The sequence below is a fragment of the Rhinolophus sinicus genome, linkage group LG06, assembly GCF_036562045.2.
Source record: "Rhinolophus sinicus isolate RSC01 linkage group LG06, ASM3656204v1, whole genome shotgun sequence".
In the NCBI taxonomy this organism is placed as follows: Eukaryota; Metazoa; Chordata; class Mammalia; order Chiroptera; family Rhinolophidae; genus Rhinolophus; species Rhinolophus sinicus.
Window position 1 is genome coordinate 54055770 of NC_133756.1, and position 26761 is coordinate 54082530.

Sequence of the window (26761 nt, forward strand, 5' to 3'; positions counted from 1 at the left end):
AAAATATTAAGTCATTTTAACTAATGGAAACTTTAGTTGAAAAATAACTCATATGGTGTACTTGTAAAAAACAGAAATTAATTAAGATAATTTTAAGTAAAATACAATTGAAGTGGGGGGTTAATGTATTTATATAGAAGTATCCTCCATAATTCCAAGGTGGAGTATACAGCTGGGATTCAGGGTTTGGAACTAAGAGAAAGGAAATCAGGAACCAAGGTTACCTTCTCTTGTCAAAGTGCATTTATCACAGTGCTTCATTGGTTCTTTTCTTTGAAGTTCTACTCCTTCTTCTACTTCTCTTTATACCGTGTTGCCCCGAAAATAAGACCTAACTGGAAAATAAGAAGCCCTAGCATGATTTTTCAGGATGATATCCCCTGAACATAAGCCTTAATGCGTCTTTTGGAGAAAAAATTAATATAAGACCCGGTCTTATTTTCGGGAAAACACGGTAGCATGTGCTTGGGGTCGTATATATTTCTCTTCTACCTGTCTCCCGAGGTGGAGTATAAATACTAACTTTTAAATTTTAGTTTATGTAAACATTAATTTATGGTCTAAAGAAAGATCCCACGCTATCTATGCATTTGTACAGATGCAATTTAGTATATTGTTCTTAGATTATTTTCCTTATTTATGCTTTTCTACTTTTTCTAAATTTTCTGCAATGATCATGTATTACTTTTATAATCAACAAAAAAGCACAAATCTTAGAAGAATTGTTTACATCAATATTCCCCTCTTATTGGGTACTTGAGGCAACAACATGCATTGTACAAAATGTAATTAGGTAATTTTAATAATTTCAATAACATTTAAATTTATATTTTTGTATTGGGTAGGACTTTTCCTACCTCTCCATAAGCTGTAGCTAAGAAAGCACCCCGTGTACTAAAACAGAACCACTGACAGCTGGGTCCAGCACCACCACCACTACCATCCCCTCAAGGGTTACTGAAAACCAAACTCCTCAGCTACCTTTAATCAACCATTAATTCCAGCCTCTATAAGTAAGGGAGCTAGGAGAAGGAGGGCAGTCTGTGGTGTCCTCAGATTTGTGGAAAGTGAAGAATTCTGGTGAAAGATATTCCTTCTCTCATCTGCTTCCCCCATCTTCTCAGCCAAGTGAAGGGAGAGAAATCCAAGCATATCCCAAATAAAGATTATAGATAGAGGGTATCTGCATTGAGGAGATAATATCTTCTCATCCCCAGAGGGTCATCTACTATATCTGTAAAACCTGGAGCTTCCATTAAAGAAAAAAAGAAAGTGGTGAGAGATTTCTTGGGAGAGCCTGGAATATGCCTCAGAAACCAGTCAGAGTATCCTTGAATGTGCGGATTACTAAAGGAAGGAGGTTTACTGAGGAAGCCAGTACTAGCCTGGTGATTAGGGACAATACTTACTGTCATAAATAGAAAACATGTGGGGAGTTCACTGCACAGCTGTTACATACGGTACACAGGAAAGGAGGAGGACCTCAGTGGTTCCACGAAGATGAGAGGAGACTGACACGGCCGGATACCACTGTGTCCCACCTAGGGAGTCCCTGTGCATTACGAACCACTAGAAGAGTCTTTATCCATTGAGAGGCTGGGGTGAATCCAGTCTGCCCCTGAAAGAGCCACCACATCAGCAAAGGCCTCCAACATCTGAATTAGAGCAAAGTCAAGGACGTCCGCCTACTACCATGTTAGTCTCTGGTTAGTTACATAAGGTGGCCCTAGCCTCTCCACAGGAGTTAGAACCAGAAAATGGAGAACAGAAACCAGACTATGCTCTAGTCCCTGCTCCATATCTCCCAACTATAAATGTAGTCAGTGATGGGGGAGGGAAAGATTTAAGTCAGATATGAGATAGCTGTTTAAACAGTACTATACTGAATTTCAGTACCAAAAGTAACCAGAAAGAACTGAAATTTGCCTATCATGGCATTAAGGGATGGTCAAAGGGGGAATTTGACACAACATGGTTGATAACACTAGTTGGGAAAAAGAAGTATTATGTTAGTATCTCCTGTGAACTGAGACTTCTCAATAAACCAATTATACCTAATATTTTTAAAATAATCTCTTTTATGGATAGTCTGCACCACTGCCTGTTTTTTAGTATGTTCATGACTATACATGGGTTATATCCAGCTTCTTATATTTCACTTTCAATAATCCACTTAATTTTTAAAACACAAAGGTATACTTGTTGCCTTTAAAACAACAGAATTTCTTTTGTTTTGTTTTGTTTAACAGGACTTTATTGGGGAACAGTGTGTACTTCCAGGGCTTTTTTTTTTTTTTTTCCAAGTCAAGTTGTTTTGTCCTTTCAATCTTAGTTGTGGAGGGTGCCGTTCAGCTTCAAGTTGTTGTCCTTTCAGTCTTAGTTGTGGAGGGCGCAGCTCAGCTCCAGGTCCAGTTGCCGTTTTTCTAGTTGCAGGGGGCAGAGCCCACCATCCCTTGCGGGAGTTGAATCGGCAACCTTGTGGTTGAGAGGACGCGCTCCAACAAACTGAGCCATCTGGGAGCTCAGCGGCAGCTCAGCTCAAGGTACCACGTTCAATCTTAGTTGCAGGAGGCACTGCCCACCATCCCTTGCGGGACTCCAGGAATTGAACTGGCATCCTTGTGGTTGAAAGCCCATTGACCCATGTGGGAATTGAACCAGCAGCCTTTGGATTTAGGAGCACGGAGCTCCAACCACCTGAGCCACTGGGCCGGCCCCAACAGAAAATTTTAAAAAATTATTGATATGATATTTTGTTGAAAACTTTCCCCCCTTATTTTAATATAGTCTGTATTACTGTGGTAACAGATATTTGAGAGAACAATTTCTGTTTTTATTGACCTTATCTTTATTTGCTTTACATGTTTTGATACTATATATTTGTGTAAACATATCTTTAAATATATAATTTTAAGTTCTAGATCTCAGTTATGCAGTTTCTTGGCAGTGACTTAAATATAGTAAATCTTTAATAACATACTCCATAGTAATACAGATTTGGGTATAATGTGATGAGTAAGTGGCCCTGGAACTCCTGGCTGGCTTCAGTCACTTCATTAACTTCACAATCTTGCCTTTACTTGATTTTTGGACTTTATAGGATTATAGTGGGCTTTACATATTTTTTGCCACTGATTTAAAAATATATTTTAGGTAATGATTTAAATATATGTCTTCCCAAATTCTACAAGCAGGTTTTGAAAATAACTAAATATCAGTCATCCTATTTCACAAACACTTGGGAATCAACATTTCCATATAAGGAAAGTTCTCAGAACACTAAAGTTAACCCTTTAAGCCAGGGGTCAGTAAACTTTTTCTATGAAAGACAAGATAGTAGTATTCCAGGCTTTGTGATACAGGTCATGTGGTCTCTATCACAGCTACTCAACCCAGCTGCTGTAGAGCCAAAGTAGCTATAGACGGTATGTAAATGGGACAGTATGGCACTATTCCAATACAACTTTACCCAAAACAGTGGTGGGCTAGATTTGGCCCACAAGGTATAGTTTACCAGTCTCTGCTTTGAGCAGCAAATTATTTTGTATTTTAATAATTTTTGTGGAAATTATTCTTAAGTTACATATGAATTAGTGGACTTTGTTCTAGAGAGCTGGTCATTCTTAAATAAAATTAGACTGCTGGGCTGTTTAACTCCTGTGTTTACTTTTATAATTTTTGAGACTTCTGATGGCTTTTAGGTTGTCAAGTATGTCTATACCAGTGTTCACTTCACTCATAATAGTTTGATACTCTCATCTGAAGTGGGTCAGACAACCCAATTATTTAACTTGATAGAATTATCACTGTATAATCTATATAGAGAATGTCATTTCTGACTTTAGGACAACTTAAAGTACCTCCAGTTATCTAAAAGGAACAACGGAATTATTAATATGCAAAGCAATATACTTATATTAAATTTCTGAAACACTAGTATAACACTTTTAGGAGAAGGGTATTAGAAAAACAAATTAATAGCAATTCATAATTTTAAAAGTTGGAAATCACTGAACTTCCTTATAGAAAGGACTCTGCTGGAGACATTTCTAAAGAAACTTTTGCTCAGGCGGCCGGATGGATCAGTTGGCTAGAGCGCGAGCTCTGAACAACAGAGTCGCCGCTTCGATTCCCACATGGGCCAGTGAGCTGCACCCTCCACAACTAGACTGAAGACAACAAGCTGCCACTGAGTTTCCAGAGAGGAGGCTGGATAGCTCAGTTGGTTAGAGCGTGAGCTCTCAACAACAAGGTTGCTGGTTCAATTCCCGCATAGGTTGGTGGGCTGCGCCCCCTGCAACTAAGATTGAAAACGGTGACTGGACTTGGAGCTGAGCTGTGCTCTCCACAACTAGATTGAAGGACAACGACTGGGAGCTGATCAGCCCTGGAGAAACATACTGTTCCCCAATATTCCCCAATAAAAATTTTTAAAAAAGAAAAAAAAGAGATTTTTGCTCTTCTCAAAGTAGGGGATCTTCAGAAGTATACATTTGGAGACTGTATACACAAATTGGCTGATTGTCGGTCTTTATTAAGTGTGTAAAGCCCAAATCACAATGAATGAATGTGTACAAAGAGAAGTTGAACTCTGTTCACCCTGGTGGGCGATAGATGTGCTAAGAACGTGGTTCCAAAAAACTGAAACTGTGGCATAGGCAACATGTAGCACAGAGGTTTAACACTGAGAGCAATGCGTTTTCACTATTTATATCTACATTTTATTTGTTTGTTGTTTTAGTTCATTACTTCTGTATATGTGCTTTTAAATATATATATATAATTATGATATAATTAAATTCTATCATTTTATCTGAGGTCAGTGCAGCACCTCCCATTGCACGAGTACTTAAAGTTGTATTTATACTTTAGGAAACAGATTAGACCAAATGGTTATATTACAACATTATGTGCTAGAAATTATTGTACCACTTTACTTTTAAAAAAACATTTGAGCTAAATGAAATTAGAATAAAGATGGTGGGCATTCTGGCCGCTAAAAGAGCTCTAGTGCTATTCTACAAAACTAAAAGTTATTAGTGATACTTGGTATTAAAAGAATAACAGACTATTGAATTACACGTATTTATTCTGCAGTTTCAGTACATAAATCAGATCGTCTTTATGAATCAAATACTTTTAGCTTCTATAAATTGAAAAAAAGTAAATGTAGTGTTTTCTATCAATTTTAGCCTGTTCCCAGAAGGTTGGCATCTATTCTAGAATGCCTGATTATTGCTCATTCAGTTGGAGTGGAAAGTCTTTTTGCTGACTGCATGAAGTAAGTGATCTGAAGTAATGCTGATACAATTAATTTAGGGATTTTGTTCTTCCATTCTCCTAATTTTCTGGGAACTTTTAGACTTGGCGTATTTTCTTGGGCATAATGTATGTATGTAGCTTAATGCTTAGCTAGTTGTGACAGTTGAGGAGAAATATTGATATGGATATTACTCAAAATGCTTGTGATCAATTTTTATTTTAGCTCAACCATTGTTACTTACGTTAAAATCCATACACATTAACCCAAAGTGGATTTAAAATATATGTTTGCTGAAAAAGGAGCATACTTAAGTCCATCGTGGAGCTGCTCAGAAAATTAACTGTAAGGGTTAGTCAAAACATAGATATGTACAAATTGAAAATGCAAATATTATTAAATATAATAATGAAAAAATATTTTAATTTTTCTAACTTGGAATTCTTTTATTTTTAACAGGTGGATTGTAAAGCATTTTGCAAGGTTTTGGTCTGAGAGAAGCTTTGCAAATATACCTCCTGAGATTCAGAAAAGTTGTCTTAATATGTTAATTCAGTCCTTAGTAAGTATAATCTGAGTATCCTTGTTTGTGTTTGTCTTCAAAAAGTTTAGTCAGTTTTGTGTAGGTACTTTCTATGTTTTAAATATAAATGTTTTATTTATATTGTAAAAGCAAGATGAGAGAACCAAATCTAGATAACTCAGAACCAATTCTGAGAATCTTTCTTCAAGATTCTGTTCCTTTGTACCAAATTCATTAGGGTTCAATCCGAGAAGCAGAACCACTAGGAGCTATATATTGGCTCATGAACAAAAGGCATATGGTGCCAGGGATGTGTGGGTTATGCATTGGCTCAGCAACATGGACTTCCACTCACTAAGGTGGATTTGGGCCGAACACTGAAACTTCTGTATGGCAACATTCCCCAAGAGGACCAGCTGTCTTCCTGGTGGCAGGTTAATTACATTGGACCACTTCATCATGGAAAAGGCAGTGCTGTGTTCTCAGTGGACTAGGCATTTGCCCTGGGTATGAATTTGCCTTCCTTGCTCCTAGTTTTTCTGCTAAAACCACTATCCACAGACTTACAGCATGCCTTTTCTACCATGGTATTCCAGACAGCATTGCTTTTTACTAAGGAACTCACTTCACAGCAAATGAAGAACAGCAATGGGCCCATGCTCAGTTTCATTGGTCTTACATGTTTTCTGTCATCTTGAAGCAGCTGGCTTGATAGGATGGAGGAATGGCCTTTTGAAAACTCACTCGCAGTGCCAGCTACGTGGCAGTGCCTTCTGGGATTGGAGCGGTACCCTCCAGGAGGCTGTCTATGCTCTAAGTTAGTTTTTGATGTACGAGTATGTTTCTGTTTCTCCCATTACTAGGATTCATGGGTCCAGAAATTAGGAAATAAAGAGTGGCTCCACCTACAATTATTCCTGGTGATCAAATAACAAAATTTTTGCTTCTTGCTTCTGCACTTTAGTTTCTCCTGATCCTAGAGATCTTAGTTCCAAAGAGCGGACTTCTTCCATCTGGGGACACAATTATTCTACTGAATTGAAAGTTGACTGCCTCCTTCTGGCTACTTGGTAAATCAACAAGCTAAGAAAGGGGATTACTGGTTGATTCAGCCCGACTATCAAGGGGAAATCAGGTCGATACTATATAATGTGGGTAATAAGGAGTGCATTTGGAATGCAGTACTTCCATGTCCTACGATTAAAATCAGTGGAAACTAACAACCCAATGTAGGCAGCACTGACAATGGCCCAGATACTTCAGGAATGAAAGTTTGGGCCACGCTACCAGAGAAAGAACTACAAATAGCAGAGGTACTCGCTGAGGGCAAAGGGAATATGGTAAAAAGGGACGTGATAAAAAGGTAGTTATAAACACCAGCTATGACCAAGTGACCAGTTATAGGCATGAGCACTGTAATAGTTATGATATAACATATTCATTTCCCTTTTTTGTATGAATGTTTCTGTACATATTAAACCAAGTATTTTTTCCAGTCTCATTCCCCTACCATCTAATATAAGATATGCTAACAATAGTTAACTTTATATCTCTCTGTTTAAGTTAGGATACCACAGGGGAGTGTGAATCAGTTTGAAGAACAATCACCCAAAGATAAAACGAGAATTTTTTGTCTTCTTTTAAGGAAGGGGTTAGTTGTATAGCAGATAGTTATGTTAGACAGAAGCATGACTTTGTTACTGTCTCCATTTGGAAATTTAGTATGGTTTAAGGAGATGTGTATGGGTGCCAGGTTGACAAGAGGGGGCTTTGTAATGGGTCAGATTGGCTAGAATAAACAATGCTTCCCAGAAATTCTTTCTTTGTATGTTTCTAGTTAGAGTGGCCCTAAAAGACCATTTGGCATGAGATTTGAAGTGTAGAAGCAAAGCAGCAACTTTTTTTTAAACACTAGGAAGATAGGAGCAAGCACTTTTAGCTCCTACATGTTGCTTATTTACTGACTCACCTTGTTGGCGTGGAACAGCAGCCAGGCCTGCAGCTCCTCCACCTTGCGCTGTATCCCCTTTGGCTTCTCTTACCTATTGGGCAGGGATGTGTTTACCTCCGTGATGAAAGGTCCCTCATGAAGGACACCCATTTCATCCAGATTGGAGGCAGTAAGAACAGAAATGGGTCCATTCTTGTGGGTGTCAGCTTGTCCTTGCTTTTCTGTACCTTATGTCCATCTTCCCTTCTTGACTGCCTGCCCTGTGGACTTCAAACTACAGCATCACATACAGAGACTATTTAACCTTCTCCCATAATTGCATAAGGTCAAATCCCTATAACAAATTCCTTTATGTATATAAATGCCTCCTAGTGGTCCTGTTTCTCTGGTTGAACCCTGAATGATACGTCAGATTGGGTCATGTAGAAGATACATCTAAATCTAATGGGGAGAATAAGTAAGCCATCAACTGGTGAGATACCATTGCAAAAAAATCAGTGTAAATCCGTTTATGCTAATGAAGGACTTTGTAGTTTTGTGTTGTTTTTGTACAAGTAGGGAATCAATGCGAGATGGTGAGTGCCTCACTAGGACAGGTGGTCAGGGGACTGGGCCACATCACAGAGAGAGCCAGGAAATGGCAGAGCTAGGTAGGAGCTGAGCACCATGCTTCCTTCAGCAACACCCTGCCTCCAGGATATTCTAGGTTTCCTTTGTGGCCCTGCTTTCCAGCGGAAAGGAGAGAAGGGAGGTGTCTATGATGGCAGTGTCAGCATCCCTTATGGACTGAGGCCAGTAGGTTGGGACAGCCATGCCTGCCAGGGAGCCCGCTGTGTCATCTGCTAGTGACCAGTTCCAAGGACTTTTGTAATTTTGTTGCTTACTATTTTGCATTAGTTTCTTTGGTCAGTGAAGTTCTTCCTTGCTCATCAAGGCAAACAGATGGCCCAGCTATAATTCAGTTCAACAGAGATAAAAACATCATTTACTACTAGTACTTCTACTACTACTACTACTACTACGAGGAGGAGGAGGAGTATTTGGTGGCTTTTTAAGACCTTTACCATTTAAAACATACTTTCTATTTTTTTAAATTTGGTATAAGACAGGTACTTTTATCTCTATTTCACACATGAGAAAAGAGAATCAGAGAGGTAAGTGCTTTATTCAAGTTCACAATGTCAGTAAATGACAAAGCCACGTCTTAAAACCAATTGCTCCCATTCTAAAGATAATATGATAGGAGCTCAACGTGGGCAAAGATTTTTCTTTAAAGAAATGTGAGCCTTGACTTCAAGGAACTCACAGATTGATGGAAGAATTGGCGTTTAACTACCGTGTTTCCCCGAAAATAAGACCTAACCAGAAAATGATTTTTCAGGATGACATCCCCTGAACATAAGCCCTAATGCATCTTTTGGAGCAAAAATTAATATAAGACCCAGTCTTATTTTCGGGGAAACACAGTAAGTAAAAATACAAGTTAGAATATGAGTGCTAACAGCAAGTTCCATGTCAGTCTCATTTACCTTCATAGCCTCAGCCTTAGAACAGTGCCTAGCACTTATCAGGCACGCGGTATTTATTGTCAAGTAAATAAATGAATGAGTAAGTATAATTCGTATTTCAGGTATGTACGTGGGATCACAGAGGTTAAAACAATTGATTCTGATTAGAAGGATGAGAGGTAAATTAAGATGAACCTGAAGATAGAGGACAATTTCAAAATAAAGTACATTAGGGCATTTCTGATAGATTTTTTAAATGTGTCCAGGGTCCTGGAGACTAGGCAGTTCTAATATTCTGCTGTAACTGGAATAAAAACGATAAGTCTGGGGAGAGGCTAAAGCCAGATTGGGAGGAATCTTAATTGAATGTCTTATTAAGAAGTTTTTGGGTTGTTTTTTTTACAAGTGGTTTAGCTGAAAAATAAGCCCTTCATATTATGCCTTTCCTCTCCTATCATATTTTATTTTGATTTTATAGTTCTAATCGGGTCCTTGTAAGTTTGTGAACACTTGTTTTTTTTCCTTTTAAGACAGATAAAAAGATGAACATTAGAAAAGCCAAACACCCACTTTGATCAGTAGTCTCTTGGCATCATGGTGATTATAATGAAAATTTGAAATTTTGTCTTTTTTTGTGGCTATTCAAGTTTTAAGAAACATTAATATATTCCTCATATTTTGTTATATAAATAAAATATACAGAGGGTGCCAAAAAAGTGTATACACAGTTTAAGAAAGAAAAAAACTGTATTAAAACTGTAATACTCAATATATGCCGATAACAAAAGGTGAATACAAGTCATGTGTATATATATTTTTGGCACCCACGGTATTTAGTTTTCGATTAAAAAATAGAATATTTTTGCAAATTAAAATTAGAAATATGTTATCCAAAAAAATGAAAGAAAGAGCAAGCAGTCTTAAGTTGTTTTGAGTTCTAATTCAGTTCAACCACATGTACCATGGTAGTCAATTTACTCCATCAGTGATATGCCCACACTGTCTTATTCTACGGGAGATAAGAAAGTGCTGCGCTGGACTATATTTGAAGATTTTTTAAAAAGTTTTAATGTGTGGGACTTTGAGGTTTTTCTGTTTCTTAGTCACTATGCAGCAGTTCAAGTAAAATGCGGTTGCTCCCTCCTCCCAAGTACAAACCATTGCTTTTGTGAGGAAGGGAGAGCAGGGTGGGGGAATGAGTGGAACAGAGAAAGGTGTTAGAAAAGTTAGGACTTCATAATGTAATTACTTGAATTATTTCAAAACATGATTAAATTTTTCTATTTCAAAATGCTTTGTTTAAGCTCTTTAAAAAGGCAAATTATGAAGTGTTTTTAAATTTAGGAAAGTTAAGACAGTCTAGTTGTGTGGGTGGTCACTACGGTAAAACTAAAGTTGTATATATTTTATGCTATTAGTCCTAAGGCCAAAGGGTAGCTGAAGGCCTATTTGATTAACACTATATCATAAGGATTAAGAAATAGTATGAGTCAAAAAAAAACACAATAGTATGAGTCATTGTGTTTCTTCAATATATGGTGTTAAGACAACCAGGAAGCTAGCTGGAAAAAATTTAAGTCTGATCTATACTTTACATCCTGATATGCCAGGATATATTCCAAATGGATCAAAGGTTTGGATGTAAGAAAAATTACATCATTAAAATACTGCAATAAACTCTGGGAGAATTATTTTATAACCTTGGCAGGGAATAGGGTTACAAAATTCAGAAGCCATAAAAAAATGTCATTACATAAATATGCAAAATTTCTGTATAATAAAAACCAACCATAAGCAAAGTCAAAAGGCAGTTCATATCATACTCATGATTCTATTTTTCGTAATACAGAGTTCCTACAAGTTGATTTAAGAAAAGGAAAGAAACAGCTAAACATAGGATAAGATTAGACAGTTCACAAAGAAAATACAGACATCTCTTAATTTGATGAACAAATTCTCAGCTTCATTTATTTAAGAGAAATGGACATAAAATTGCAGTGTTGGGCCATTTTCTATCTTTTAGACTGAAAAAAATAAGGAAATTTGTACTATGTTAATAAGAGTGTAGGGAAGGGTACAAATTAGCATAACTTTTTCAAACTTTTTTGACTGTGCCCTAAAGTAAGAAATTCTTGTTTTGTAACCCAGTATACTCACACATAGAACCGAAACAAGTTTCACAAAAGAATACTTACTGTTATTACATATGTACTGATAGTTTCTCCCCTCCCCTCCCCTCCCCTCCCCTCCCCTCCCCTCCTCTCCTCTCTTCCCTCTCCTGCTCTCCTCTCCTCTCCTCCTCTCCTCTCCTCTCTTTTCTTTTTTCTTTTCCTCTCTCTCTCTCTCTCTCTCTCTCTGCTGTTTTGTTTTGTTTTGTAATGCTGATTGCGAATCACTAAAAATACTTCTCTAGGTTGTTAGGAGAGGAATCTACAGTTTGGAAAGCAGTGCTCCATTGAATATACGCTGCCAATGTTTTGGGTACTCCTGCTGCTCCACCTCATATCCTCCTGGCCCATGTGTGTACTCCAACCATTGTTGCAGCATCCAGCTGCACACGAATATCAGCTGACAGCACTTTCCCTCAGCCACATCACATTTTCTCCCTTTCTGCCTGGAGGCTTCACTGCTACTCACACAGGGTACCTGCAGCTCTGCAATTCTGACATCTCTGCAAACCTGGAAGTAAAAGGGAATTAAACCCCCAGGGAACAAATCTTGAGCAATGGGCTATTGGGAGCCAGTGGTTAAATGTTCCCCTGTTCTGTCCCTTGGATGAATAATCAAAGTGCATTCTCTGTGGCTCTTCAGAGGGTCCCCAGCAAGATTGAGCCCTCGTTGCCTAAGACAGTGAATGCTATATCAGTGCTTCTCAAACTTAAATGTATATATAAAACACTTCAGGATCTTGGTTAAATGTAGATTCTAATTCAGTAAGTCAGGAGTGGAGCCTGAGATTCAATATTTCTAACAAGCTTTAGGTGTTGTTGCTACACTCTGTATAGCTAGCAGCTAGAAAACATACCCTTCCGTGGCTTTCCCTCCTTCCCTGTTTCTCTGTCCCAGTGCCTCAGATCCTCTTGGGATCACATCTCAAAATAATCTGCAAAGAAGCCTGTTTCTCAGGCTCAGTTATTAGGCAGAACCCAGCCTTAAGACAAGTAGTATGACCCAGCAATTCTGTTTCTAGGAATTTATCCTATAGATATATTCACATACGTGTGAAATAATGTTATCTACAAGGTTATTACATTATAACAATAGCAAAAAATTGGAAACAACAAATGTAAGAGGACTGGTTGAATGACTTATGGTACATCCATATCATGGGCTGTTACATAGCTGTTAAACAATAACAAGGCTCTTTATATTCTGATAAGAAAAATATTCCAGATGTTTGCTAAGTGTAAAAGGCAAAGTACAGAGAGTACTGTGCATATTAATGCCTCCAGTTGAGTAAAATAGGGGAAAATTACATATATATATATATATTTGTATATACATAAAATAACTAGAAAGATACAGAAAATAAATAACATTGATTGGGACAAGGGAAAATGGGTGGTTCGGGACAGAAAGAAGAGGGAAACGTTTCTTAGTAATGTCCTTTGTATATTTTTGACGTTTGACCCATGTATTATGTTAACTATTGAATTAAAATTTCTTGTGTTTGGTCTAAAGGTGTATTACGTTTTCTTCCTTCTTTGAATGTCAAGCTACTCTGACGTTTAAATTAATGTTATATATTCACATCAGTATGAAATAAGATCACATATCACCTATGTTAGCATTTATGTACATATTTTAGTTTTTCAATAGATTACAAACTAAATTATGACAACTATACTCTATATCTGTATTTTGAAAAATATATTACTGTCTGAGCACATAACATATGTATATATGTACTAAACACTTTGTAGATACCTGTCAAGTTTATTTGAATACCCTACATTTGGCTCTACTATCAGAAAAATCCCTATAGTAGAGCAAATTGGGTTTATTGCCTAAAACTCTTAGTAATTGCACCATTACTCAGGAAGTCACCAGTAGAGGAAAGGATGCTGGCACTGAAAAACAGAAAAAGTCAAATTATGGAAAAGTGTGATTTGTTTTTACTCTAGTAAATAAAGCAGAGGAAGTACATGTTTTAAAATAATTCTTGTGTGGCCAGTTAGCTCTTGGTTAGAGTGTGGTGCTAATAACCCCAAGGTTACCAGTTTGATCCCTGCATGGGCCACTGTGAACTGTGCCCTCTTAAAAAAAAAAAAAAAAAATTGTTAAGTGGGTACAATTTTTAAAGTCTTGATGTTCAAGAATTAAACTTAATTTAGCTTAGGAATTCACTTATAAACTCTAAGTCTCTGATAATGCTAAAAGATCAGCAATTATTTGAGTGTCGACCATGACCCATTTCTATACTAGACCCCGGGGATACAGTGGTGAGCCAAAATAGGCATGGTTTCGCACTCAATAAACATACAGCCTAGTAAGAGAGACAGATATTAGTCAAATAGTTATGTTTATGATTGAATAATTACAAGTGAATTAAGTGATCTCAAGAAAAGGGACAGGTTCTCTGATGGCATGTGTAAAGGGAATCTGATGTAGGTACAGGAATCAGAAGAAGTGCTTGAGGTGAGATCTGAAAGATACAGGGTGTGCAAAGTTAACATCTTGCAGCCTATGTTAAGGATTTCAGGCTATCATTTCCAGATTTATCAGTTCTCTATTGCCATGTAACAAACCACGCCAAAACTAAGTGGCTTAAAACTACAGTTAATTGTTTCTCACAATTTTGTGGGTTGACTGGGTGATTCTTCTGCTGATCTTGCCTGAACACAGTCCTATGGCTGCTTTCAACTTCTCTAAGTTGGAGGCCGGGCCTCCCACTCCATGTGGTCTTTCTTACCAGGTTTCTGTATGGCCTCGTGTTCTCAGAATTCCAAGAGGGTAAAGAGAAGCGGCAAGGCTTTTTGAGGCCTAGGCTCTGGAATTTGTACAATATCACCATTTGTGCGAGCAAGTGAAAAGGCCAGTCTAGGTACAGGGATGAAAAAATAGATTCCACCTTTTGATGGATAGAGCTACAAAGAATTTGTGACCATGTTTTTCAACCTAATACAATTTATCAGGTAACTATTCAATATAGTTATTTACCAAGCATTGTTTTAAGAACTAGAAATCAAACATAAATAAAATATAGTAATTTATAAGTTGCTATTTTTTTCTTTTCCTTGGAGCCCATGGTAATTGTGTATTGTCATTCCATTTTCCATAGATATCAGTATTTGTGAACATTTTTTCTATGGTATAAAAATGAATCATCATTGAATGATAAAATATAAAAAGAGGAGTCATACCTAATTAGAGGAGGAAAAAAATTACTGGGGAGTATAAGTAATTTTTAGCCTTTCTAAATTTGTAATAAAGAACATGTACTTTATAGTCATAAAAGAATTAAGGCTATGTCAGTGTAGCCATGTAGTTACAAATGATATTTATAAGGACAAAAATTAATTCAGCAGTGAAAATCTCAGGAAAGTCCAGTTTTTCTTTGTAGTTATAACTTTGCTCTCAGGTTTGTTTTAGCTATCTTTTAAAGGTGACTTCTTCCCAATTCAAAGTTTGCCCTTTTGGGTAATTTTGAATGAATGAATAGAATAAATACGTATTACGTGTAAAACTAATGACAAAGATATTAGCTACCTGAAATTGTGTTTTTTTGCAGGAAACATCACATGAAAACAAAAATATTTGATTTGCTTAGAAATTTTTTTATGAGTAGTAATCTAACTTTTTTTCCATATTTTTTTAAATTATAAGAATGATAAGAATGCTGCTTTTCTTCTGATGGAAAGTGACAGGCTAATCATGAGTTTACCCAGAGTGAAGTGGACAGAAGCTGCACTGACTATGGCGTCTCGACTCCAAGAAGAATGTATTGCATTTATTATAGAAAACTTCTCCAAGATCATTCAAAGTGAAAATTTTGCTCTTTTTTTACAGGTACTATGTGTAAAATTATATCCTATATTTAGTTCCATCTTTGTGTTCTGATTATAATTATGCAAGAGTTTTTAAATGCAGGTTGCCTTTGATTAAATTAGGATGGCTTAAATAAATTCCGTAGCAGATGGCATGTTTGCATAGGATTTAGAGCAATGATGGAAAGGATTTTTGGCTCACAAGATAATGAAGGCAGGAGGGGACAGGTTTGCATATCCTGGCAAGTCACAATGTTAACTCTGGCCAACTCTAGCTCTATCAGCATAAGCCATATTTTAGAAACCAAAGTCATAAAAATATTGTTTTGGTCAGTGATACAATTATGGTACATGCGAAATTCTTTGTTTTACTAGGGACCCACTTTGTTTAAATTTAGTAGCTGAATAAAGAACTATTACTTATTTTTACAAGGTTCTGCTTTTAGGACTATTTTGGCTCTTAAGAATGTGTGTGTGTGTGTGTGCGTGCAGATATTTTTAACAAAAGGATTATAATTATAATAGTTATTATAATTATATAATTCTAATAATATTATTAACAGAAGAAATAAGATTTTTGGTTGGCTTCATTCAGCCAGTTATGATGCTCTGCTATTATGCCAGACTTCCACATTTTTTACACATTTTACATGTATTCCTATTAAATACCAGTTTCTGTGTTTTGTAGTCACAAGCAATGAGCAGCACAGCTGATCTGTTGGACAAAATTTTAAAAGCAATTGAAGAAAACATTACCACTGAGAATAGTTGCTCTCTTCTTATGGCTCTGGACATGTTACTGAACTCTGACAGTACAAAAGAAATGGTATTGAATGTAATAAAGTTCATTAAAATGGTATAACATTTGAACTGTTTTAAGATTTTAAAATATATGCACATTTTAAATGTTGCTTGGTTCATTGAAACTCCGTAATGAACACCTGGAGGTTGGTTATAGTCTCTACTTTCGTGTATATTTAGAATTTTTTTTTTTATAGTATAAACATTTTTAAATTTAATTTACCTCCAAATGGACTTATTGTAAAAGTTTAGAATTTGGAAGTTTTACTGGCTATTTCTAGACATAGTTTTGTACTTAAAATATTAATTGGTATAGCATAACTCTAGTAATTTCTCCCTGGTCACTACGTTAAATTGCCTAAATATAAAATTTATACAGAATTTTAAACAATTTTTCATCATCAGTATCTTATTTTTATAATAAATTCTTAAATCCTTTTTGTCTTTAAATAATCACTTAAAATAGGATTGACAGGGAAAAAGCAAAATTAAAATATTATTTAAAATACAATTAATCAATGGTAATTGATAAGCTAATTGCAAATTATTGACATTTTGTATTTGTTCAACAAGAATGATAAATAATTTCATCATATTTATTACTATTGCATAGAGTATTTGACCTTGTAATGTCATAGTGGATTTAAAAAGGCTGGGGAAGCTATTCATGTGAAGGCCATTGGTGGTTTAAAATGTTTGGTTGACAGGATAAGATTTAGCTTCACGTTCACTATAAAATTCTGTTGTGAAGAATAAGCCTTCATAAATAACATGTACCCGATGATCTTAAAAACCTTAAGTGATGACATCATTGATTTAGTTTAGGAATAAGTAGATTCGGAAAGGAATAATGACTGGTTGCTATGACAATGTGGCTCTCACCAGCTGCTGATTTGTTGCTTGAACACAGGGTTTTACGTGCAAGATCCAGGCTCTGCGTGATAAGCTGTGGATCTTCCTGGTTCAGTCTTTCTATGCTGTTCGTCACACAGGAAGCTGGAAGCTGATGAGCACAGATGATCAACAGAAAATCCAAGCAGGTATGTTAGCCTTGAGATTTTTTTATTCTTATAATCTTTGTAACAAGAGATATTTTGAGGGGATTCTAATAAGTGGTAGGATTAATGTTTGTTTGCTTCTGTTCAGTAATAGCTTGCTAATTGAAACTAGTGATAGTATGTTTAGGCAGTTTTAATAAATCGTGCTTTTTTTGCTCTTCCTAGAAGATGAAAATAATTTCATATATATATATATGAATCATTTTATATATACGTATAAATTTTTAATCTTACTTTATATTAGAAACAATGTACTAATCAAATTTGCTTAAAAGCATTCTTGTTTTACTTAAAGAGATTAGAAGTGTAAGAAAATGTAATCCACATAGAACAGATTATTAAATATACTTTCTCTCTCTTTTTAAATATATTTTTCCATAAAGCTTTTCCGTCTTTTGCATAAGATACCTTTTCTGGTGGTTTTGCCTAGATTAGATGGCTTTATTTCATAATTGATTTGTTCAGTGATACGGTGTGTGCTATTGCGGAGTGTCCCTCAGGAGCCGCACAGTGGTCTCTGACATTTAATAGGCACCATTTGACACATTAGCATTAAACAAAAGATGTATATTGCTCAGAATATGTGTTTGTTTCAAAAATATTAGAATAAAAATTTGAGGCTATGGAACTAAAAATGGCTTCATGACTATTTTTGGGTTAAAGCAGGTGCCTTACAAAAAATATTGGCAGATTCAGCAAGTGTACTTTTAAACGTTTTAAGTTAAGAGACTATATTTTATGAAGCAAATGTTTTTGTGCTATAGAACATGGAAGCTGTATGTGATATATTCTTGATAGTACATAGACATGTTAAATTCTTTAATGGTTTAGTCAGAATATGATCTGCTCTGTCTTGCATTATGAGCATAAAATAATAGTGTAGCTAGATGTGATTTCAAGAGCACTTTTCAAGGAAATTCCAACAAAATCATGAAACAACAAAAATCATGAGAAGGTCTTTAGAAATCGGAATTTTTTTCCTGTGACCATTTCTGTATTGATTTTTAGATAACAGTTTAATCTTTACTATAAAATCTATACAATGTGAAGAAATAAGGTCAGCTCTCTTCTGATTAGCAGTAAACTTTTTTTCTCCACTTTAGAGGATTACATGGTTAAGTTGGGCCTCAAACAATGTTCTTTATCTTAATTCTTCAAAGTGCTAATTGAAATTACATGTACACACACACACACACACACACACATATACATATCTAAAACAAGTTATTGGTAATCCAACTAATTGTCAAAAAGAATTTTTCAATCTATTACATCATATCAGTGTAAAAATAATGTCTTTTAAGTGTATTGAATTATAATGCTTCCTGACTTATGGATAATTACTGCATTGGGAAATCCCAGAAAAAGGAGTGATTTTAGGTTGTCTTTGTTATAACATTTCTTATATTCTAGTTTGAGTTACTGACCTCTGGGAGAAATCTTGTATTAATTTCTTCCTGTATATTATTGTGCAAAGTCATTTGCTAACTATAAATCAGTCCTGATTATGCCATTTCTGCTTTGTCTTATATCACAGATCCTATAGAATAGAGATAATAGAGATGCATGGTAGAGTTACAGATAATGTAATGTATTTTACATTAGCTGGTTTAATAAAAATCAGATAATTTTTGGAAATTATGTGTATTTCTTCAAAATATATTTTAAAGCCCATAACCTTCAAAAAGCAAAAATACGTTAGCTAAACTGTATGTATAGCTCTCGTACAATTATTCCTGTACATTTTCCTGATGTCATTCAAATTCTTATTTGAAGAACATAAATGTGAGTTCCCCAGTAATTCCCAATAAACCTAATCTATAAATGAATTTTTATGTAATTCTAAAAATGAGTTTCAGGATTGTTTGTTGTTTCATTTTCAACAGAATCTTATTTTTTTCTCTTTCCTCCTCATGATATACCTGCAAAACCAGAAAATGTTTGTAATTCATTTCAACAGAGTATTTTTATGTTTTTTAGGATAAACATTTTTTCATATGTAAGTTTATAAACTATGACATTTGCTACAATCTGTAATTTTTTGAAATTTAGCAAATTAAATGAAACCAGTTATCTCTAGAATTTTACAGCTTGAGAAAATTTTGGTTTTTATAAATGTATGAATCTTCTCTGTAAGAGTGTACATTTCTCATTAATTTTAATATCATAAAATCTATAGGGACTAGAAAATATGATTGGAAATATGGTTCTTTAAAAAAACTTCTAAAATATAATAGGGAATTTTCTATGTGTACTAGATTGATTTCAGCAATTTTAAAATTATTTTGCATCGAAACAACCTTTGTTTGGTAGGTATACTGTTTTCCCTCTAATTCTGTGTTAATAATAGTACCTCCTATAAAAATAAATTGCTGTTTCTTTTTACAGCTGCATTTGACAAAGGTGATGATCGAAGACTTGGCAAAAAGCCTATATTCAGTAGCTCTCAGGTAAACTTTAAAATTTTTGTACGTCCAATTGAAAAAAGGTGCAAATAATTATAAATTTTATTTTATATTTCAGAATAATTTTTTTAAATCTATTCTTTCATTAATTAAAGTTATTTTTTATTTGCAACGATATGGATTGACCTACAGAACATTATGCTAAGTGAAATAAGTCAGATGGAGAAAGACAAATATCACATGATCTCACTTATATGTGGAATCTAAAGAATAGAATAAATGAATAAACTAATCAGAAAAAAAAGTTATTCTTTTTTTTTTAAAGAATTAACTTTTTTTTTTTTTTAATGGGCAAGGGGAACAGGACTTTATTGGGGAACAGTGTGTACTTCCAGGATTTTTTCCAAGTCAAGTTGTCCTTTCAATCGTAGTTGTGGAGGGTGCAGTTCAGCTCCAGGTCCAGTTCCCGTTGTTAGTTGCAGGGGGCGCAGCCCACCATCCCTTGCGGGAGTCGAGGAGTCGAACCGGCATCCTTGTGGTTGAGAGCCCACTGGCCCATGTGGGAATTGAACCGGCAGCCTTCGGAGTTAGGAGCATGGAGCTCCAACCACCTGAGCCACCAGGCTGGCCCAAAAAGTTATTTCTTAATGGAAATAATTTTGGGTCTTTTTAATCAAGTGAACATTTCATAAATTTTTAAATCTTGACTTTTTGATATCCAGCTGGCATAGGAAGTGTAATGTTGTCTACCTTTTTTATTTCCTTGAAAACCTTTCTGGCAAGTAACATATTGGAGCTATTCCAGTATCTCAGAAATTGTCTAGGATTCTAGACCTAATTCAATATCTATTTTTCTAATTAACCTACTTCTTACAAAAGAAAAATTTCATCGCCCCAGTTTTCTCTATACTAAAATCTTAATTCACGTAATAAATATTTGATGTGCAAAAGGCAATTAGTACCAAGAGTACAGTTGTATTTTACTTTAAAAGTTATTTTGGGTACTATGAGGTATCTAAAGTAGTCAAACTCTTAGAAACAGAAAGTAGAATGGTGGTTGCCAGGGTTTGGAGGGACAAGGAAAAGGTGAATTGTTCAGTGGCTATAAAGTTTCAGTTCTACGAGATGAAAAAGTTCTAGTGATCTGTTGCACAACAAGGGGCACATAGTTAACATTACTATACAGCCCACTTAAAAATGGTTAAGATGGTAAATTTTGTGTTATTGTGTTTTTCACCACATACGTACATTGGTGTATTCATTATAATGTAAAATACTTTTTCTTTTCCAAAAATTTATTAATAATGATCAGAATTCCAAGCTAGCCAACTAATAGATTGTCACTTAATCAATAATATATTTGAAGTGCAAAATTATACTAACATAGTACATGCATTTCAATGATACGGAGACATACATTGAGAGAATGCAAAGAACATACTGCCCTTCCAGAGTGGAATAGGGAATCTTTTCTTCCTCATCAGCGACTAGATAGGAACTCACACAACTCACACAACTCTCACACAACTGAGAGCTCTCAAGACTTGAGGCAGAGATCAAACTCCAATTGTCTTGGGTAAAAAACTGTGGGACACTGGAGCTTTTTGCCAGTAAACTTCCTAGGATTGTTTCCCAAAGTGTGTTCCACAGTACACCAACTCCATCATATATTCCACCTAAGAACATGTAGCGTCAACTGAGTTTGCGAATTGCTACACACCATAGCCTCTCTTAGACTGATGATATACATTAGCACCTTAAAAGCTCTGAGAAACACTACGGTCAAGAACACTTATGAACAATCAAAACCAGGAAATTAACTTTGATACAACACTATTATCTAACCTGCAGACCTTATTTAAATTTGTTAATTGTCCCACTACGGCCTTTTTTTTTGGAAATAAAATCTTACATTGCATTAAAAAAACAAAAACACTTATGACTTCTGTTTTACCCAAAATTTCCCCAAATTTTATAATCACAGAACACCAGTAGATTCCCCCTCAGGCCCTTTTAAGTCAGAATATATAGTTACACTGAAGCTACTCTAGGAAATGACACCTTAGGACATCTTTTTCTGTGTAGGAGTTCCCTCTTATCCCCTGTGGGTTTTCTTTTTTAAGGCCCCACGAATTAGCCTACCTGCCTTCCTTTCCCTTGTTCTGTTATCAACCAGGCTTTTCCTCCTTCCTTGCCTTACAGCAAAATAGAACAAAGTGTCTTTTTTCAGGTTGTCCAAGGCTTTATACTCTTAAACACAATGGAAAATCAGCCCAATATGTTTCCCTCAGAAAGGCAGTGGTATACCGAAATGGGTACTGGACATAGAATCAGAAGAGTTCAAATCTTGACTTCACATTTATTATCTGTAGCATCTGTGTGTCCTAGTTTGCTTATTTATAAAATAGAGTGATAAAATCTAGCAAGATGATTGTGAAAATTAAGTGAAATAGTTTACGTGCAATATCTGGTGTGTAGTAAGTGCTCAATAAGTGTGGAATGAATAAATGTGTTTTCCAAAAAGAGATGTTTTGGAGGTGGGAGGAAGTTAATAAGATAAGACAAAGAAAAGTTTAAGACTGCTAGTACTGAAATACTTAAGGGTAAAAATTATATGATGTCTGGGATTTTCTTCAAAATAAAATATGAAACAAAACTGGCCCAGAGTTGATAATTGTTAAAGCTGGGTAATAGGTACATCGGGATTCATTATACTGTTCTGTCTCCTTTTGATGATGTTTAAATTTTTCTATATTAAAAAGTTAAAAAACAAAACAAAGCAAGACGGAATTGTACTAGAATCAAAAGGATGTCCAAGAATTGCTTTAGAGGGTTATCCTCTTTTTCTTTATTTTTGTCAATAGCATATGGTGCCCATTCTCAGTTGGCCATTTGTATATAGGAAATATATGTGAACTTTGTAGACGTATGTCAGAGACTACCTAGAAATGCATGTAGATTGAATCTTCATCGTGCTGTACTATGTTAATGTGAAATTTCTAAAGGAGGGTAGTTACCCCATGTATTACAGAGATCTCACGCATAGAATGATGCTTTAAAACAGATAGATTCAATTGTAGAATAAATTAAGCAGGATCAGTTTTAAGGGTGGGAAGATGTCCACCTGGTTTTAGGTATTAAAAATAAATATATGGGGCCGGCCTGATGGCTCAGGCGGTTAGAGCTCCATGCTCCTGGCTCCCAAGGCTGCCGGTTCAATTGCCACATGGGCCAGTGGGCTCTCGACAAGGTTGCCGGTTCGATTCCTCAACTCCTGCAAGGAATGGTGGGCTCCGCCCCCTGCAACTAGGATTGAACACGGCACCTTGAGCTGAGCTGCCTCCTGGATGGCTCAGTTGGTTGGAGTACGTCCTCTAAACTGCAAGGTTGCCGGTTCGACTCCCGCAAGGGATGGTGGGCTGCACCCCCAGGAACTAGCAACTGGCAACTGGACCTGGAGCTGAGCTGCGCCCTCCACAATTAAGACTGAAAGGACAACAACTTGAGGCTGAACGGCACCCTCCAAAACTAAAATTGAAAGGACAACAACTTGATTTGGAAAATAAAAGGCCTGGAAGTACACACTGTTCCCCAGTAAAGTTCTGCTCCCCTTCAAAAAAAAAAAATTATATATATATATAATTTTTTTTTAATAAAATAAATATTTTTGAGGTAAGATTTGATCAGAAAACAAAAAGTGAGGACCAAGCCTATTGGAACTTATAAATATTATACAGAATCCTAGAACACCGCCCTGAATAGAACCAGTCTCCACCCTCTGGACATGTATACACTGAGGCCCAGAAATGTTAATGACTTTTTAGATAGCCTAAGTCAGAGGGAAAGCTAGGATAAGAATACTGATTCTTTTATTATCATACCTTGCTTTTCCCTAAACTTAGCCAGGTGATTATTTATTATATATGTATGTATGTATATATATATATGTATGTGGGTATACATACACAGTCACATATATATATATATATGTTATTTTTATCTCAGACAAATTTTTAGCGTAAATTAGAAGCTTTCTATATTTAGAAATAATTAGACCCTGAACTGTATATCAATATATGCTCATGTTGGACAACATTCATCACATTTTTTTGCATGCCCAGTATGTGATATGTGATGGGCACAGTGCTAAGGGATACAAAGAAGATGACCCAGGCTCTGCCTCTCACTGCTACAATCTCATACAGCTTTTCAGAGAGGGGGAAGTATTTACATAAAGAATGGCAATATAACCTTACATTTGTATTCTAAAATTTCTCTACCAATTTAAACAATAGTTTGTTCCCTTCCATATCAAGATTGGTTCTGAACAAAATGATGAAACAGGTGCATTTGTCTTCAGTGCCCTTCTGTTTTCCCCTTTTTATCTACTTTACCTACTTTTAGGACCCCTTCTCCTCCACTTCCTCCAGACAACCAATACTGCATTACTATCTTTTTTCCCCTTATATTACTATTTTGTTTCTTTCAAAAACCAAACTTTTCACATGTAATGTGTTATGTGTTATATTTCTCAGGAGTGTTTGTTTGTTTGTTTCTAAATAAGGGCTCCAAGAAGTACACAGTGCTTACCACAGAGGATAAAATTTCTGACATTTGGTGATAAAACTTCTGGTATTTGGGTTGAAAAGAGAATTTTTGGTGAAAATTTTGATGTCCTCCAATTATATCACATAGATAACTACCTTCTTAAAGCAGTAAATCATGAGCTCAGGTCCTAGTTCCACCCCTTGTCAGTATATGATCTTGGGTAAATCACATACCTGCTTTAACCCCCAGTATCCTGCCTAAGAAATCGAGAGAGTAACAGGAGTATCTCATAGGATTGTTCTGAGGATTAAACGAGATGATGAAAAGGGTTTGAGCACAGAATTTGGGAGTAGATCCTCAAAACTATTGTTATTCACTCAAGGCATCCTGACACTTTAGGTATTAATTTTCTATCAAAGCTTCATAAAGTTAAATAATACACCTTTTTAAAAGTATAATCTTTGAATTTTTTTATGCTGTATTTTAGATTTCATTAAGGTAATATGATTAAAGACGCATTGAAAATATTGCTCAAAATGACCAAAGATAATTCAAGTTTTGAGTGGCCTGAAATTATAAGATCAACTTATAATTTGATCTTATAATTTGAAACCCCTTTGGGGAGGGGTTTCCTTTGAAAAACTGGCTTATTAAAATGTACAGTATTATATGTCAAAGACTTTAGTCAAGTTACAAGGTTTGTTTTTTTTCTTTGTAGCAAAGGAGACAAGTTTCTTACTCGAGTATTCTAAAAAACAAATCTTTGAGAGAAAATAACAAGAAAGAGTGTTGGAGTTGTCCCTCTACTAATCAAAAGATGAAATCCGATGGATTAGGAGCATCTGGACATTCATCAAGTACTAATAGAAATGCTATAAGTAAAACTTTGAAGCGTGATGATTTAAAGGAAAAGGATGGTACAAAAACAGTATCTAAGATTACAAAAGAATTAAAATCTGGGGGAAAAAATGTTTCTGGGAAGCCCAAAGCTATAATAAAACCCAAAACAGAAAACAGTGATAATGCAAAGACAGCAAACACGTCACCTGGACAGGTGGAAACATCAGCAACAGCAGCAGCAAATGGACAGAAAAATGCATTAAATGGAAAAGGAGTGAGAAATCAGGAAGGACAGATTGCAGGTGCCAGACCCAAGGTACTCACTGGAAACTTAAGTGTGCAAGCCAGAGCAAAACCTTTGAAGAAAGTGTCAGGAAAAGATTCTCTAGGCCTCGGCATCGCAGGACCATCCAGCAGATCTGTGAATTCAAGTATGGAGTTATTGGTTTCCACTGAATGTCTGGATGAACCCAAAGAAAATGGATCAATAGGAGAAGAGAAGCCATCTGGTCATAAACTGTCCTTTTGTGAATCTCCAGGACAGACAGTGAAAAACAGTGTAGAAAATACGAAAACTTCCACTGTAGGTGGGTTTTAGCACTCTAATTTTTAATAGCTCCTGACAGTTACAGTTCCTAGAAAAAAATGACCTGTCTTTGGACTTTTATGTAGTTTCATACGCAAAAACATAATTATTTACATGTATTCATGCAAACAAAGAAAACACAGTTCTTCCCACGTTAACATTTAATTTTGTTTATAGTGTCTGACCAGTGAATCTATACATAATTGTTACCTATTTATTGATCTATCTAGTAACTCACTTTTTCTTAATTTACAGCAGTAAAATCTCGACCTGTTTCAAAAGTTACCAATGGACCTTCCAATAAAAAAAGCATTCATGAACAAGAAACTAATATGAATAACAGGTAAGTCTTCATTCATGGTTTTACCTATATATTAGCTTTCTGGAAGTTAATTACATATTAACTTCCAAGTAAATATTTTAAAAATGTCTTTTTTGTTAGAAAATTTAATGTATTTGCACAACAATATTTTAAAACTTCTTATTTATTAAAGGAAGTTTATATATATATATATATATATATATATATATATATATATATATATATGCAATGCAAACTGATGATTGATGCAAAATTGAAAACAATAATTTATACTTGTGGTACTTTATTATGCATTGCTTTATCATACCTGATCTACAATTTCATAAAACTTAAAGACTTATGAACATATGGTTTTTTATTTTCAGAAAAGATGTATTTTTTTATTTCTTTGAGGAAAAATGTATTTCACGTGTGGATCTTTTAAAAGCTCATGTTTTGGAATTTCAATGTAAAACTGAATGCAAGTCCTTTTTCTTAGTGTGGTAAAGAAGGTCACTAGCAAAGGATCTAGTGATCCAGCACCACAGGCAATTTTAAAGAAAAGAGGGAATAACAATGGATGTGCTGCAGCTCAGCAGAGGACAAAGAATGCCCCATCTAATCTTGCTAAAACTCAAGGTAAACTGAAATAGTCCTGATGTTACTTCCTTGTTTATTTAAATTGAGTAAGCAGAACTCTGATTTGGCACTTGAACAGCAATTAAGCAAGGTATTACATGGTTTCACTCTCCACATTCGTTTCATGCTATAGAGATGAGATTTTATACTTTTGCTTTTTTAGACAAGGATTTTGGGGTGTTGGTTTGGTTTTTTATTGTCTTCGTGATAGAAATAATTAAGGGAGTCACTGGTTTATTTGCATTTCTGGTCCTTTAATACATTATGCCCATGTTTCTTTCAAGTTTCATTGATAACTAGGAATTCCATCTGCAAAACTGTCACTACAGAGTTCTTTAAAAAGCAGTAGTATAG

General features: G+C 35.4%; 1 protein-coding gene across 1 annotated transcript in view; it reads left to right on the top strand.

Moving 5' to 3' along the window:
* Nucleotides 1-26761, top strand: part of BTBD8 (BTB domain containing 8) — an 81558-nt gene that overhangs the window by 49052 nt on the left and 5745 nt on the right. Inside the window, exons 8-16 of the mRNA XM_019753054.2 lie at nt 5193-5281; nt 5720-5822; nt 15069-15251; nt 15918-16055; nt 16941-17070; nt 19477-19538; nt 24760-25468; nt 25723-25810; nt 26268-26407. Coding sequence (XP_019608613.2) covers nt 5193-5281; nt 5720-5822; nt 15069-15251; nt 15918-16055; nt 16941-17070; nt 19477-19538; nt 24760-25468; nt 25723-25810; nt 26268-26407 — 1642 coding nt within the window. The remainder of the gene's footprint in view (nt 1-5192; nt 5282-5719; nt 5823-15068; nt 15252-15917; nt 16056-16940; nt 17071-19476; nt 19539-24759; nt 25469-25722; nt 25811-26267; nt 26408-26761) is intronic.